The sequence below is a fragment of the Ursus americanus genome, chromosome 9 (assembly GCF_024610735.1).
Source record: "Ursus americanus isolate L20-20 chromosome 9, mUrsAme1.1.p, whole genome shotgun sequence".
NCBI lineage: Eukaryota > Metazoa > Chordata > Mammalia > Carnivora > Ursidae > Ursus > Ursus americanus.
In genome coordinates this window covers 79,418,813-79,435,745 of record NC_142135.1, presented here as the reverse complement: position 1 = coordinate 79,435,745, position 16,933 = coordinate 79,418,813, and the positions used below count along the sequence as shown (strand labels likewise).

The following is a 16,933-nucleotide window of genomic DNA, read 5'->3' as shown; positions in this document are numbered from 1 at the left end:
GTGAGGGGCACAGGGTGGCAACGGCCTCAGGTACCACCTTTCTGGGTGCTGTGTTATCGGAGCTGACACCCATCGAATTAGGGTAAATTGCAAGCCTGGAGGGCCAGAAGCTCATCCCCTGTCCTCCAGCTTTACTCACAGTGGGTAGTTAGGGCTTTACAGATGTACAGATCGGATGACCTGCAAGAAGCTGATAGAAGATGGGTACAAGAAGGACCTCTGTGTAGACGTGAGCATGAGTTTTCCAGTATGGATTCTGTCAGTTTTCGGGATGAGAATGCACATTGGCCAAAATCCAAAGAATCAAATGAGGCTTTCCACGAGAACTCTATTCCCAGGAACAGATGTACTGTTTCTGGCAAGGACGCATGAGTGTTAAGTTTTAAGCCTCAACTTTAATGTGTTCAAGCTACAAATGTGAAAACAATGGAGTTTGCTGCCGTTGTACATGTCAGTTCTCAAAGGTCACATTATAGCAATATGAAATTTGAGTTGGTTTCCTTACTTTCAGAAAAAGAAAAGTTGAAGGAAAATAGTGTGTGCTTTTCAAAAATAGAGACGTGTTTTACACATATGCACATTCATTACATTCATATGAACAGTGTGTTTGCATTTGCTGGTGTGATTGTTTAATCTCTCCAAACTAATTCCCCCCAAAATACATTTATCATTTGATCTCCATTTATAAGTAATGTAGTTATTATTGACTATGATATACTTATTATAAACTATAGCTGCAAAACCTGACATTGTAAAAAGAAATGATCTGTTGCTGACTTATTTTTTTCAAGTTAGAATTCTGTACTTTTACCCCAAGTGACTATAGGAGTGCCTGGGCCTTCTACTTCCCCAGACACAAAGGTACAAGGCTAGTTAAAGTGGGAAGAGACAGCAAAGGAGTATCCAGCTGGCCTACCTCAGTCCTCCCAGACCTGGACAACAACCCCTCCCTCTGCATGGCCCTGTGCGCTCCTTCTGCACCAGCACCCCTGTGGCTGTCTGGTTTTCTGCCGTCTCTTCATGGTTCATAGCAAGCCCTTGATGAATGACCAAGGCAGTGGGCCATGAACCTGACATCAGTGTCACAGGTGAACTAAGCGGAGGAAGGCCTCAGCCATGGTTGTCCGGTCAGAGACTTTAGTTCCATCTCTTCACCTGTCTTGATTACAACTCCTACTCCCCCATCCCTCTGTTGACCTTACTCTAATTTTTTTACTAAAGAAGCCTAAACTCTACAAACCATATTGAATACACTAGGTGTTTCACACCATGCCTGACTTAAAAGACAGGAAAGCAAAATGATCACAGTGGTTTGGCGTTAGAGCACTGCTCACATCCCAGATTGAACCTGATATGTATTGCTTCAGAACAAACTATCTCAAAGCTTAGTGGCCTTCACACTTACTCTGCACATAGACCAGCAATTTGGATAGGGCTCTTCCAGAACAACTCATCTCTGCTCCACAGGACATCAGCTGGTACCCCAAAGGCTGGGCTGTTGTCACAGAATGCCCTTCAGTCCCTGGCCGGCTGTTGTACTCCTGTTGCCTGGGACCTTCCTGGGCTCTGGCCAGATGCCACACAGTCTGGATTCCCTCAGGGCGTGTGTCTGGATCCCGAGAGAGGCAGGCAGAGGCTGGGCACCTTCCTGAGTAAGCCGGGGACACCACTCAATGTCCCTTCCACCACACTCTTCTTAAGAAGCAGTCGCTGAGCCCAGCCCAGGATCCAGGGTGACGGCAGTGAGGTGCCCACCTTTGATCGGAGGGCACCAAGGAGCTAAAGAGATAACTTTGGCTACGTTGTTGGAGCCCTCCAGCCTCAATCTCCTTTGCCAAGACACATTAATGATGGAACGTGTGAGCTAAAACATACTGAACCAAGCTACTGTAGAGATGTGTTAAGCGTCTTGCACAGAGGAGTGAGATACCCCAGTTAGTACTCTGCAAGTGGCAGCAAAGGAGTCTCTAAAAGAACACATTACCCTCTAGGGCTTCTGTCTCTGGTAAGGCCACAGATTTGATTTATCCCAATGCTTTTGAGCTGCTCTTTATTTTCAGCCCCATCCCCACCCCAGGAAGAAAATGTTCTGAGGTTTGAGACCACCAAGGCCCTGCCATACCTTCCTAGCCTAGTCATCTGGTACCCCTGCTGTCCAGTGCCCTGAATTCTCATCTAGAGATAAAACCTGCTCAAGATTAACCAATCACCATAAAATACTCATCAAACAGTGTGAAGGAAAAGCTTTTTACAACATAGACATTTTTGGCTCAGTGTTACTCTAGAAGAAATGGGATCCTATTGAGGAGGGAAGTTTGGGGCAAAGTACCAGGAAATCCTTTGACCAGAAGTGTTGCTAGATTGGGGAAGTGTCCCAAAGGAAGTGGGAGACAGCTGCAAGCATGATGCATGCCCAGCCCCCAGCCTTTCTGCTAGAGAACAGGACATGTCCCTCTGTATGTCCGTCCCCAGTTCCTCTCATAGGACAGCCAGCTGGGACATGCTTTTTGCATCCACTAACAGCAGAAAAAAGGAGTTCCTTCATTTGCCATAATAAATAGAGCTTTTATCAAGCGCTTAATTTTTTCCCTCCTTACCCGTGTTGCTCTTACCATTTGAAAAGTAGAAGGTTACAGACTGAGGAAAGGACCTTCTGCTCTGCTTTTTGGTGTTCTGTGTTGGGAACAGAATGTCCAGGGCTAACTCTATTTGCTTTAACCAGCATGCCTTCTATCACTGCAGAGTTATGAAGTGAAGAGTGTCCTCGGAAAGGAGGTGGGGTTGTTGAATTGTTTTGTCCAGTCTGTAACCACCCACCCAGCTAGCTGCGTTGGATTGGAGGAAATTGAGCTGCTGAGTGCAGGAAGAGCCTCTTCCGAACAATGCCGGTTGCCATAGGATCTGTGAACTTTGCGATGCAGTCACAATGGTGGTGGAGGTGGTGGTGGCTCGGGGTAGTTATTTGTTAACTATGGGCAGAGCAAATGTATTGTATGATCTTGAAATGGAACTTAGATTTTTCTGGGGCAAATGTTAGTAAGATGATTTTGTAAACTAAACATCAAAATACTTTTTTCTAGTTCTATTTTTACCTTTTTGCAAATTTAGGAACGTTATTAAAACTTAAATAAGCCTAAGGTCTTCATTTTGTATTTCATCTTAGGCAATAATATTAAAACAGCAAGAAAAAAATTTTGTTCACTTGTAATTTTTAAGTTTAATTTTACCATTCAACATGCCTTTCTTGGTAGTTTAGTTATTTAACACTGTCCCAAAGAGTACCCTGCAAAGCTGAAACATGTGTCCTAAGTTGTAGTATTACTGTTCTACTGCACAATACGTGTCCAACTTAAGCATTTTGGGAAAATGTTCTCGGGAACTGTGTCAGAGGTAAAACTGTTACCCGTAAAGTATAGATAAGTTACCTGGTGTGATTATTGCTATACTGCACAGAGGTATTGATGGCTCACTGTAGATAGGCCTGTGTAATCCTGCTGGGTACTGTGCACAGAGAGCCACGATTACAGACTCAAGAGAAGTGGTTGGTTATCTTGCTTTGTTGGCAGAGATTTAAATTAACATAAAATGATGAATAAATTATCTTTAGACAATAAAGATTTTGTCTCCTTCCTTATAAAAATATAATCATGGCAGGCCACGGTTAATTACATAATATGCTCTAGCAGCGCAGAGCAAGAAAGGGCGCCTAGTACCCACTTGGGCTGGGAGAGAGGCAAACGGCTTTATGTGTCCTGATTAACCTTTGAAACGTTACAGTGACTGTCAAGATAGCCAGTTTTGAGTAGTTTTGACCGTCCTTTGCGTCTACTACAGGGCTGTTTCTTGTTTATCCCCACTTGGAAAATGTATTCGAAGCAGTACATAAGACTGAAGAAAGTGAAAGCAAAGTCCCATGAAAGCCAAAGATGAGTCAGACGTTTCTCGGATAATCGGAGCCCTCCACTACCCCCTCACCCCTCGCGCAGCCTCTCAGCTCTTCTTCACAGACCCCGTAAAGCCGCTGCAGGGCCGGGAGGCCAGCCGGCCCCTTCTCCAGGCCCGGCTCCTTCTTTGGGAGCACCTTCCACCAGAAAGCTGCTAGCCGGACATGAGCTTAGCCGCGCTTCGCCGATCTTAGGCAAGTATACAACATTTGGAGGTACGCCATGGCTGGTTTCAAAAGCAAAGCAGACCCCCTCTTTTAAGGAACTTGGTTCTCCCTCATGGACACACACCTGGGTCCCGCCGCCTCCCCGGGGCCTTGCTGCGTGTCTGGCACTGGAATGTGCCCTCCCCGGCGAGGTTCTGGGGTTACCAGCGTTCAGGAGTCACCGTGAATACAGGAATCGGGTGGTTTTAAATGCTGCTTTATTCTTACAAATACTGTAAAAATTAATATAAAAAAGTGAGCATGCTCAGTCCTTTCCTCTTATCTACAATACAAAGGGTTTGTCTGGAAAGTCTTTTTTCTTACAAATGTACCTTAGCTGCATCGATAGGAGTAAGATGTAGAAAAGCTACCATTATAAAAATAATTTAAGGGAAAATAAACATGTATAGCTTCTCTCGAAGTTCAGTGGTGTTAAGTCCAGGCTGTAGGTTCCTTCCTTCGCGCGTCCCAAAGAAACTGCAGCCGGCGCCTAGCGGCTCTCGCGGCGTCCGGGCGGGGCGCGCTCCGCTCCCCGGCCGGTCGGGTCTGAGGTATCGGTCGTTGGTGAGTCTCTCCCGCCCCCGGGGCGCGCGTTACCGGCAGTCGGCGGCTCCGGCGGCCGGCAGGAAGGGCGGGCTGGGCAGCTGTTTGAAGAACTGCCGGAGGCCGGCCAGGTCCCGCGTAAGCTGCTCCACACGCTGGTGCAGCTTCTCGTTTTCGGCCGACAGCTCCACCAGCTTCTGCTGCATCTCCTGGTTGCGCCGCTTGGCCTTGTCGCGGCTCTTGCGCACCGCAATGTTGTTGCGCTCGCGCCGCTGCCGGTACTCCGGGCTGCCGCGGTCCGGGCCCCTCTTCCCCGCACTCTTCTCCCGGGCCGGGCCAGGAGCAGGGCTCGGCCCGGGGCTGCAGCGCGGCGGCTCGGGCGACGTGGGTGGTGTGGGCTGTGCGGTCGCCGCCAGGCTCACCACGGTCTGCGCGCACGCGGCCACCTGCGCAGGCAGCAGCGAGCCGGGCGCGTCGCCGTCTCCCCAATCGGGCTCGCGCTTGAGCGGACGCGGGCCGGCTGTGCCCGGGCCGTGGGCACGCGCGAGGCCGCCGGGCAGCAGCTCCAGGGCGCCTGCACCGGCGCCTGCCGCGCCAGCCTTGTGGTTGCTGTTGAAGAGGTCGGCGAAGAGCTCGTCGTGGCACAGCTCCAGGGTGGGCACGGCGGCCATGGAGTCGATGTAGGCGCTGAAGTCGATGGCGCTCTCGTCGTCGTACATGGCAGGGGCAGCTGCGCCTGGCTCGGACAGGCTCCCCGCCTCGCTCCCGCGGCCCGGCTTGCCCACCCGGCCCGGCTCGTAAAAGGGTGCGGGCTCCGCGGGCCAGGGCGCGCCGCGCGCCGGGCCGTCCAGGCTAAAGAGCGCGGCGCTCATGGCGGCGTCAGGCCGGGCTCCTCGTCCGAGCGCGGCTGTCACCTCGCTGGGCCGGCCCCGCCGCCTTTTCTAGCCCGAGCTGACGCGCACGCCCCGCCCCGGCTCCAGAACCGCGGGGGCGCCCCGGGGCCGCGGGGAGGGGGGCTGCGGGTGGCAGCGTCCAGGGAGCCCCCGCCCCGCCCCGAGCGCCCGGCCCGGCCCGGGAGCCGCCCCCGAACCTCCCCGCGGCCCCCGTCCCCGCACCTCCGGCCCGCGCGGGAGGGGAAGGGGCGCTGCTTCCTCCCCGCCCCCCGGCCCGGCCCCTGCGCCTCTGCTGGGAATGACCCTCCCTCTGCCCGCACTCCGGCTCCTTCTCTCTTTCCTGTTTGTCGGGTTTGGAGCCTCTTCACTCTCGCAGCAGGCAGTGAAATCAAAACCGGGACTTGGCTGCGGCGCGCGCGTTCCGGGCCGGTTCCCATCGTCAGAGGAGCTCAAGCTGGGGGAGGGCGGCTTCGGCGCTGAGGACAGAGCCTGGGGACGTTCTCCAGCCACAGCTCCCGTCCTGGGGACCCTGGTCCGCCTGCGGGGCGGCGGGGAGGGCGCCCTGGGGGGCTGCTTCGCGCGTTTCCGGGAATTCGGGGCCCGATTTGTCCCTTCGCATTGGGGGCGAAGGCCTTGGGGGTCAAGGCTCCGCCTCGCGGCTGGAGCGTCCAGGCCGCAGGGGCTGCGGAGCGCAGCAAATGGAAGAGGAGTCCCGAGGCATGTCTGAGCCGCGGGCCGCCCCAAATACGACGAGAGCCAGCGCGCCCAGGCCCGACCAGGCCCGACGGCCGGCTCGAACCCCGCAGAGCAGCGCGAACCCGAGGCCCCGCGCTCCCCGCGGGCTGACGTCCCTTCCAGCCCTTCTAAAGCAGTGAGGTCTCCAGTTCTGTTTTTAGTTCCGGGATCTTTTTCTCTGCTCAGTATTCCGGAGAAGTCCTTTTGAATCTAAAGCATTTGGGTCTTTAGGAGAAAGAGATTTGTACTTGCAGCTCTGATAGAGTATTAACTTGCTAGCTCTTCATACTGTAAAGTGCATGAAAGCACAGTATAGATTGATTTTGTTCATTAAGTTTCCTGAAATTTGGGGCATTTCTGGTCAACTCCATTTATTAAATCACAGTCCCTATTCAAACATGGCCTCCATCTCAAATCTATGCCTAGCTTCGGCTTCTCACTCACCAGATTTTGTGTCCAAACACCTAATGCTCCACAAATTTTACCGGAGTTTCTGCAGTCAATTCCAGAGGTATTTTCTAATAATGTGCTATGGATATTTTATAGGTTTCCTACAAGGACAAACCTGTTGCTTTAGAATGACTTGGAGAGGGCACACAGTGTTGATGTTATACTATTGATTAATTTCCTATGAAGAGTAAAACCGAGTGACACATGTAGTGTGGGCTCATGCATACCCAGACAAATTTCTTAGTTCTTACGTATTTAGGAACCCATAGAAACACTACTGAAGCCCTCTCCAATTAGAGGATGTAAAATAAATATACAGAGAACCATATTCTCAAAAATAATTCAGTGAGATTAGTACATTCAGATATCAGATTAGGATTGAGTTTGAAAGACATACTAGGCCAACATTTTTAAAATGTACTATGCACTAATTAGTAATCACTTTTAGATTTCAATATTTTCTTTTTCCAGAAGGAGTTAGAGGGAGAGGTCATAGACCAGCGAAGTATGGATTTGATGTGACATTTTAAGGCAAATTGTTTTTTGTTTTTTTTAATTTGTTTGACAGAGAGAGACAGTGTGAGAGGGAACACAAGCAAGGGGAGTGGGAGAGGGAGAAGCAGGCTTCCTGCAGAGCAGGGAGCCTGACACAGGGCTCTCTATCCCAGGACCCTGGGATCATGACCTGAGCCCAAGGCAGATGCTTAACGGCTGAGCCAACCAGGCGCCCCAAGGGCAAATTAGTTTTTTTAAAAATAATAAGTTTTTTTTTTTTTTGACGGTAGGTCATAGTCCTTTCTTGAAATCTCTTTTTGCTCTTTCCTAGGTCTCCTCTAAATTTATTCAATTTTAAATGTATTCAAATACTGAGTTCTTCATCATTTCTCATTGGTAGGGTTCTGTTTCAAGTAATTACTTGAGCCTCCTTGAGGCTTTGGTATTCTGAGAAGAACTGCTGAAAGGAAGGCATCAAGTAAGAAAGCGCTCCTGTGAAACTTGGGAACCTTTGGATTCCCCATGTTTATGAGGGCGCTCCTACGTTGAGCACAGTTGAGATGTTCAGATGAAGTCCACTCTCTGTGGAGTTTCCAAACACATCAACCTTTTTAGAAATCCAGGAGGCTGGAAGTGCTTAAATTTTTCAGTATGCTCTAGTATTTTTGAGCATTTTCAGGGTTAGAAAGTTACTCGGGTTTCCTTCTCCGCATTCGTAACACAGGGACCATAACTCAAGTTCTAATGAGGGATCATTTTTGGATGCTTCATATGGTACAAGATGTGAAACAAGAACAGGTCTCCTCCCAATTAAAGTCTGAAACAGTACAAATGTTTTGTGAACAGTGCTATCTAAAATGTAAAAATGAAGTTTCAAGAGGAAAGACACTTTGCTGACTTTAGCGCCCTCTTCAGATTATTATTCTCAACTATCACATTATATATTTTAACCTACCTTGGGGCTAATTTTAACTTCATGGTATATTTTTGTATGTGTTTTATGTTAGACAATAGTGAGGTTACAATTATACACTTTCTTAGATAAACCTTATTCCAAATGTATTAATTCTGAAAAAGACAAGGGCCAATATAGTAAAAACACAAGGTCCATGTCTGTTGGGCTCACATCCCTGGTGCTGTTAAATCCTATGGATTTTATTAAAAATCTACTGTGATATGTAAACAGTTCTGCATTCACCTTAGTCTCTAATTTATGAGACCAAGCCCCCAGATTAAACAGCAGCCAGAGCTGAGAACAGGTATTTGATTGTGTGGGTCAGTTGTCCAACCTGCCGTATATTTGCTCACATTCCCAATAATAAAAACAGAAATGAAAAGTGGTTTGCCTTCCCAACCTGTCTTGTCAAGTGGACTTATCTCCCAGTCAGCCTACACTTGTCAGTCCTGTCTCCTTCCTCCCTGTCACAGCCCAGCTCCTCAGCCATTCCCTTAGTGGCACTTCTGTCACACATGCTCACCCACAGAGCCACAGGTCTCACAATCTGTCCTCCACATGCAATCCATTCCTCACATGGCCAAGAGATCTCTGAAGAGGAAGATGTCATCACATCACTCTGTTCCTCAGAGTCTTTTGAAAAGTCCTTGGCCAAGACAATAGTGTTTCACTTTCCAAGCGTGAACCCTCCACTGCCCACTTCTTTAAATCCATTTCCTACCACAAGCAACTGACACGTGACTCAACTCTGACTATTCTACAGACCTGCCTGGTCCCCTGTGTGTGATGCTGATGGTTCTGCTGACAGGGCTTTTCCTCTACTGCTTGGCTGGCCAGATTCTTCCATCAACTTTCCAGCCCTACCAAAATGGTGTCTTTTTGTCGCGTTGTCCGTTAGCCAAGTTAATCATTTCCTCATTTGGTTTCTAAGAAAAATAGTCCCACGTATTGCCAATTATTAGATGTATGCTTCTTCATATTTTGTTGAAATAAGGATTCATAGGACAGTCACCTTGGGCCAGTGTGTCAGTTATGATTGTCATTGCTTGTATACGGATGTCAGAGGCTGGGAGTGAAGTCCTGGGATGACAGTGGAGAGTGCTCTCTTAAGAAGTTCTATATCATAAACTCTCTAGGGCGGACAGAGAGCAGTGTTGTGTAGAAACCCCAAACATCAAAGACTGAATTGAAAAGTGGTTCAGAGCAGGCAAGCAGTGAATGTGAAGTGTAGAAGTATCTTAAGCAATATACCTGGCTTATATTTTCCTGTTTACATATGTATTCGAGCGATACATTATTAAAATCAATTTCTAAAGGAGACTGAGTTCTTTATATGAGTACAAAGTAGTAATTTTAAGAAAATGAGAGGAGCAAAGTCACTAAAAATAGTGGAATAGGGAACAGCAGGGCTCTGTCCCTCCACAATAACGGGCAAAACTGTCAGAATCTGCTTTCATAGAAGTCTACAATCTGGCCAGAAACGTACAACAGCTAGAGGAAAGCATGATGAAGAAAGCAGCTGCTCCCCTGCACTAAGCAAGTGCGGTGGCATTTCAAACTATCTGCTTACTCTCCCCCATTCTCCAGATTGCTGGCAGTCCTGAGACGGCAGGGTGAATTCCTGGTGCAGGTCGCTGGCGCCAGAGGGAGCAAGGCAGACTATTCACAATGAACTGAGGATGCCTGTTTGGATCTGTCCAGTGACTCCCTGAGGGAGTGGAGCAAGGGGTGGCATTTGGGCCAAAAGCACGTAAGAGCAAAACCTGGGGCAAGCAATAGTAAGACCGAAAACCTGGGGAAGGAAGACTTTGGAAAAGGAGATAAATGGGAGGAACGGGCTTTTAAAAGCTCCTGCATATGCCAGGAAATCAAGAAGTCCGCGTGCACGCTCAGGATGCGTTGCGTAGTCAGAAGGGGCCCTACAATACCCCAGTCTTCCACTTCTGGCTGTACTCATGCTCCACTCATTCAAGAAATGAAAACCAAGGCAGAATTAATAAAAGCCTAGCTAAGCATCCAATCTGCAAAAACTAAATTTGTACTGGGGGGGGCATATATATTTTTTTACCTTTGGCTTCAGGCATTTAAGGTAACAAAACAAAGCCTGTATTTGTGAATCAATCAACATGATACATCACATCAATAAGAGAAAAGATAAATACCATATGATCATTTCGGTAGATACAGAAAAAGCATCTAACAAAGTACAACATCCATTCATAACAAAAACCCTCAACAAAGTAGGTTTAGAGGGAACATACCTCAACATAATAAAGGTCTAATAAAACCTGCAGTGAACATCATACTCAATGGGGAGAAACTGAAACTTTTTCACCTAAGGTCAAGAATAAGACAAGGACGTCCACTCTCACCATTTTTTTTCTTTTTTTCTTTTTTGGTTTTATTTAAATTCAAGTTAGTTAACATACAGTGTATTATTAGTTTTAGGGGTAGAATTTAGTGATTCATCAGTTTCATACAACACCCAGTGCTCATTCCATCACGTGCCTCCTTAATGCCGCCCATCACCCAGTTCCCCCATTCCGCCACCCACCTCCCCTCCAGCCACTCCATTTGTTCCCTGTAGGTAAGAGTCTCTTGTGGTTTACCTCCCTCTGTTTTCTTCTAATTTTATTTTTCCTTTCTTTCTCTATGTTTATCAGTTTTATTTCCTAAATTCCATATATGAATGAAATCATGATATTTGTATTTCCTTGACTGACTTATTTTACTTAGCATACTACACTCTAGTGCCAATCACATCATTGAAAATGGCAAGATTTCATTCTTTTTGATGGCAGAGTATTATTCCATTATATATACCATATATATACCGCTTGTTTTTTATGTTACTCACCATACAGTACATCATTGGTTTTTGATGTAGCATTCCATGATTCATTATTTGCATATAACACCCAGTGCTCATTGCAACACGGGCCCTCCTTAATACCCATCACTGGGCTAACCCAAAACCCCCCTCCCCCGCCATGAAACCTCAGATTGTTTCCCAGAGTTCATAGTCTCTCATGGTTCGTCTACCCCTCTGACTTCCCTCCGTTCAGTTTTCCCTTCCTTCCCCTAATGTCCTCCATGCTATTCCTTATATTCCACATATGAGTGAAACCATATGATAATTGTCTTTCTCTGCTTGACTTATTTCTCATAGCATAGTCCCCTCTAGTTCCATCCATGTCGATACAAATGGTGGGTATTCATCCTTTCTGATGGCTGAGTAATATTCTTTATCCAGTCAACTGTTGAAAGTCATCTTGGCTCCCTCCACAGTTTGGCTATTGTGGACATTGCTGCTATTAACATTGGGGTGCATGTGCCCCTTCTTTTCACTACATCTGTATCTTTAGGGTAAATACCCAGTAGTGCACTTGCTGGGTCATAGGATAACTCTATTTTTAACTTTTTGAGGAACCTCCATACTGTTTTCCAGAGTGACTGTACCAGATTGCAATCCCACCAAGACGTCCTCGCCAACATTTGTTGTTTCCTGCCTTGTTAATTTTTCTCATTTTAACTGGTGTAAAGTGGTATCTCATTGTGGTTTTGATTTGTATTTCCCTGATGGTTAGTGACGTTGAGCATTTTTCATGTGTCTGTTGGCCATTTGTATGTCTTCTTTGGAGAAGTATCTGTTCATGTCTTCTACTCATGTTTTGACTGGGTTATTAGTTTTTTGAATATTGAGCTTGAGAAGTTCTTTATAGATCCTGGATATCAGCCCTTTATCTATAATGTCATTTGCAAATATCTTCTCCCATTCCGTGGGCTGCCTCTCAGTTTTGTTGACTGTTTCCTCAGCTGTGCAGAAGCTTTTTATTTTGATGAAGTCCCAAAAGTTCATTTTGCTTTTGTTTCATTTGTCTTTGGAGACGTGTCTTGAAAGAAGTTACTGTGGCTGATATCAAAGAGGTTACCACCTGTGTTCTCCTCTAGGATTTTGATGGATTCCTGTCTCACATTGAAGTCTTTCATCCATTTTGAGTTTATCTTTGTATATGGTGTAAGGGAATGGTCCAGTTTCATTCTTCTGTATATAGCTGTCCAATTGTCCCAGCACCACTTATTGAAGAGACCGTCTTTTTTTCCATTGGATACTTTTTCCTGCTTTGTCAATGATTAGTTGATCATAGAGTTGAGGGTCCATTTCTGGAGTCTCTATTATGTTCCACCGGTCTATGTGTCTGTTTTTGTGCTGTGTACCATGCCGTCTTGGTGACCACAGCTTTGTAATACAGCTTGAAGTCAGGTAATGTGATGCCCCCAGCTTTGTTATTCAACATTTCCTTGGCTATTCGGGGTGTTTTCTGGTTCCATACAAATTTTAGGATTTTTTGTTCCACCTCTTTGAAAAATGCCAATGGTATTTTAATAAGGATGGTGTTGAAAGTGTAGATTGCTCTGGGCAGCACAGACATTTTCACAATGTTTATTCTTCCAATCCATGAGCATGGAATGTTCTTCCATCATTTTGTGTTTTCTTCAACATCTTTCATAAGTGTTCTGTAGTTTCTAGAGTATAGCTCCTTTACCTCTTTGGTTAGGTTTATTCCTAGGTGTCTTATGGTTTTTGGTACTCTTGTAAATGTAGTCAATTCCCTAATTTCTCTTTATACAGCTACATTGTTAGTGTATAGAAAAGAAACTGATTTCTGAGACGGGGAAGCAAACTCTGGGGCTCCTTTCCTTCAGATGGACAGAGAGGGCGGCCAGGCGGCGAGCTGCAGGAAGGAGGCCTTTTAATCAGTCTCCAGTGTGAAGACATACTTCAAGAGGATCCTTAGAAGTCTTGGACACGCTTACCCTTATGTGGCAGGTGCTGTGCTGGCCACTGGTGACCCAAAGATGATGACAAATATGTTCCTGTCCACAAAGAGCTAGCGATCCACTGGGAGGAGGAGGAGTTAAGATGGCAGAGGACTAGGAGACACCTTTTGCAGCCAGTCCCCCGAGTCGAGCTGGATAGATACCAGACCAGCCTAAACAACCATGGAACCAGCCTGAGATGCAGGAAGATGCATCTGGATCTCTACAAATGAATATCTCCAGCGCTGAGTATTTAGGTACGAAGCGGGGAGCCATGAAACCCTGCACAGATATCAGAAGATAAACGGAAGGGAGAGGGAGCCGCTGCGTTCGGGCGCCGGGAAGCGGTAACCACTTGCACAGGAGAGCGGGCGGGGCTCACGGACGGCACCCACAAAACAGCAGACTGAGACCGTGAGCCGGGTGCACGCGCCACCAGGCATCTCGCGGAACACCGGAATCCCAGTGCGCTCACTGGATCCAGACTGAGACCGGGAGGTCTGGGAGCGCGCGCGGGGCGGCTGGCAGCTGGCGGCATTAGAAACACAAAGGACAGAGCCGCGCCGGCCTTGGAAGTGAGGACTGAGAAGCCAGGTGTGGGGCGCACATCCCGGGACGCTGCAGGGTTGAGCAGCACCAACAGTAACAGAGTTAAAGTGGCCAGAACATTAGTAGAGAACGGGCCGCAATCCCTCTGTTCTGTGACGGAGGCTGAAATTCGGCCGCTGCTGCTCTGACTCTCAGAAGAGGCACAGCAAACCGCCAGGGAAAGCCGCCAGAGAACAAAAGCCTGGAAATACCGGCTCAGGGAGTGCCCATCCCCATCCTCCCTCGCAGGGGACATGGAGACGCTACCCAAACAGGGTTGCCTGAGTATCGGCGCGGCAGGCCCCTCCCCCAGAACACAGAAGGCAGGCTGAAAAATCAAGAAGCCCACAACCTGGGCGCCTGGGTGGCGCAGTCATTGAGCACCTGTCTTCGGCTTAGGGCGTGATCCCAGCGTTCCAGAAAGGAGTCCCTCATCGGGCTCCTCCGCTGGGAGCCTGCTTCTTCCTCTCCCACTCCCCTGCTTCTGTTCCCTCTCTCGCTGGTTGGCTGCCACATAAATAAATACATAAAATCTTTAAAGAAGAAGCCCACATCCCTAAGATCCCTATAAAACAAGGGGCACGGCCTGGGACCCAGTCAATAATTTGGGCTCTGGAAACCCCGCAACCTCTCCTCATCAGAATGACAAGAAAGAGAAGCCCCCCCCCCCAGCAAAGAAAAGACAGTGAGTCTGTGGCCTCTGCCACAGAAATAATGGATATGGATGTAACCAAATTATCAGAAATGGAATTCAGAGTAACGATGGTCAAAATGATGAGTAGAAATGAAAAAACTATTAACGAAAAGGTTACTGAGAATATAGAATCCCTAAGGACAGAAATGAGAGCGAATCTGACAGAAATTAAAAATTCTATGAGCCAAATGCAGGCAAAACTAGAGGCTCTGACGGCCAGGGTCACAGAAGCAAGGAACGGGTTAATGAATTGGAGGATGGGTTAAGAGAGGAAAAAAACAAAATAGAAGCTGTTCTTAAAAAAATCCACGCCCACGAATGTTGGCTACGGGAGATTACTGACTCAATGAAACGATCCAATGTCAGAATCATCGGCATCCCCGAGGGGGTGGAGAAAAACAGAGGTCTAGAAGAGATATTTGAACAAATTGTAGCTGAAAACTTCCCTAATCTAGCGAGGGAAACAAACATTCGTGTCCAAGAGGCAGAGAGGACCCCTCCCAAGCTCAACCATGACAAACCTACGCCATGTCACGTCATAGTACATTTCGCAAATATTAGATCCAAGGATACAGTATTGAAAGCGGCCAGGGCAAAGAAATTTCTCACGTACCAAGGCAAAGGCATCAGAATTATGTCGGACCTGTCTACACAGACCTGGAATGAGAGAAAGGGTTGGGGGAGCATATTTAAAGCTCTTTCAGAGAAAAACATGCAGCCAAGGATCCTTTATCCAGCAAGGCTGTCATTCAGAATTGATGGAGAAATAAAGACATTTCAGAATCACCAGTCACTAACCAATTTCGTAACCACAAAACCAGCCCTACAGGAGATATTACGGGGGGTTCTATAAAAGTAAAAAGGCCCCAAGAGTGATACAGAACAGAAAGTCACAACCAATACAAACAAAGACTTTACTGGCAACATGGCATCATTAAAATCATATATCTCAGTAATCAGTCTTAATGTAAATGGTTTGAACTATCCCATAATACGCCACAGGGTTGCAGATTGGATAAAAAGAAATGACCCATCCATTTGCTGTCTACAAGAGACTCATTTCGAACCCAAAGATGCATTCAGACTGAGAGTAAGGGGATGGAGTACCATCTTTCACACAAATGGACCTCAAAAGAAAGCTGGGGTAGCAATTCTCATATCAGATAATTTGGATTTTAAACTACAGACTATAGTTAGAGACGCAGAAGGGCACTATATTATTCTTGAAGGAAGTATTCAACAAGTGGATATGACAATTATAAATATATATGCCCCCAAAAGGGGAGCAGCAAGATACACAAGCCAACTCTTAACCAGAATAAAGAGACATATAAATAAAAATACATTAATAGTAGGGGACCTCAACACTCCACTATCAGAAATAGAAAGAACACCCTGGCACAAACTGAGCAAAGAATCAAAGGCTTTGAATGCCATACTCGACAAGTTGTACCTCATAGATATATATAGAACACTACACCCCAGAACCAAAGAATACTCATTCTATTCTAATGCCATGGAACATTCTCAGGAATAGACCATGTTGTGGGACACAAAACAGGTCTCAACTGATACCAAAAGATTGAAATTATCCCCTGCATATTCTCAGACCACAACGCTTTGAAATTGGAACTCAACCACAAGGAAAAATTTGGAAGAAACTCAAACACTTGCAGACTAAGAACCATCCTGCTCAGGAATGACTCGATAAACCAGGAAATCAAAAATAAAATTAAACAATTTATGGAGACCAATGAGAATGAAAATACAACAGTCCAAAACCTATGGGATACTGCAAAGGCAGTCCTAAGGGGGAAATACATAGCCATCCAAGCCTCACTCAAAAGAATAGAAAAATCTAAAATGCAGTTTTTATATTCTCATCTCAAGAAGCTGGAACAGCAACAGAGGGACAGGCCTAATCCACGCACAAGGAAGCAGTTGACCAAAATTAAAGCTGAAATCAATCAAGCAGAAACCAGAAGTACAGTAGAGCAGATCAACAGGACTAGAAGCTGGTTCTTTGAGAGAATCAATAAAATTGACAGACCACTGGCAAGACTTATCCAAAAGAAAAGAGAAAGGACCCAGATTATTAAAATTATGAATGAAAAAGCAGAGGTCACGACGAACACCATTGAAATTGGAAGGATTATTAGAAATTTTTATCAACAGATATATGCCAATAAACTAAGCAATCTGGAAGAGATGGAATCCTTCCTGGAAACCTATAAACTACCCAGATTGAAACAGGAAGAAATTGATTTCTTAAACAGGCCAATTAATTATGAAGAAATTGAGTCAGTGATAAACAACCTTGCAAATAACAAAACTCCAGGCCCGGACGGTTTTCCTAGGGAATTCTACCAAACATTCAAAGAAGAAATAATACCTATTCTCCTAAAGCTATTTCAAAAAATAGAAACAGAAGGAAAGCTACCAAACTCATTCTATGAGGCCAATATTACCTTGATCCCCAAACCAGGCAAAGACCCCCTCAAAAAGGAGAATTACAGACCGATTTCCCTAATGAATAGGAACGCCAAAATCCTCAACAAGATACTTGCTAATAGAATCCAACAGTACATTAAAAGGATTATCCATCACAA

General features: G+C 46.4%; 2 protein-coding genes across 5 annotated transcripts in view; one reads left to right on the top strand and one right to left on the bottom strand.

The window, feature by feature from the left end:
* SPIDR (scaffold protein involved in DNA repair) overlaps positions 1-3,615 on the top strand; it is a 486,766-nt gene extending 483,151 nt beyond the window's left edge. For 3 of the 4 annotated variants that reach the window (XM_045789117.2, XM_087864884.1, XM_087864886.1), the window contains one exon: positions 2,743-3,615. In XM_045789117.2, the coding sequence (XP_045645073.1) occupies positions 2,743-2,898 (156 nt within the window). In that variant the 3' untranslated portion in view covers positions 2,899-3,615. The remainder of the gene's footprint in view (positions 1-2,742) is intronic. The other variant, XM_087864885.1, reaches the window with a different exon arrangement.
* Positions 3,616-4,593: 978 nt separating this feature from the next.
* CEBPD (CCAAT enhancer binding protein delta) lies at positions 4,594-5,660 on the bottom strand. The gene has a single exon (XM_045789125.2). It carries the CDS (start codon positions 5,563-5,565, stop codon positions 4,744-4,746), a length of 822 nt encoding a protein of 273 aa, XP_045645081.1. The 5' UTR covers positions 5,566-5,660; the 3' UTR covers positions 4,594-4,743.
* Between the last annotated feature and the right edge of the window lie 11,273 nt (positions 5,661-16,933).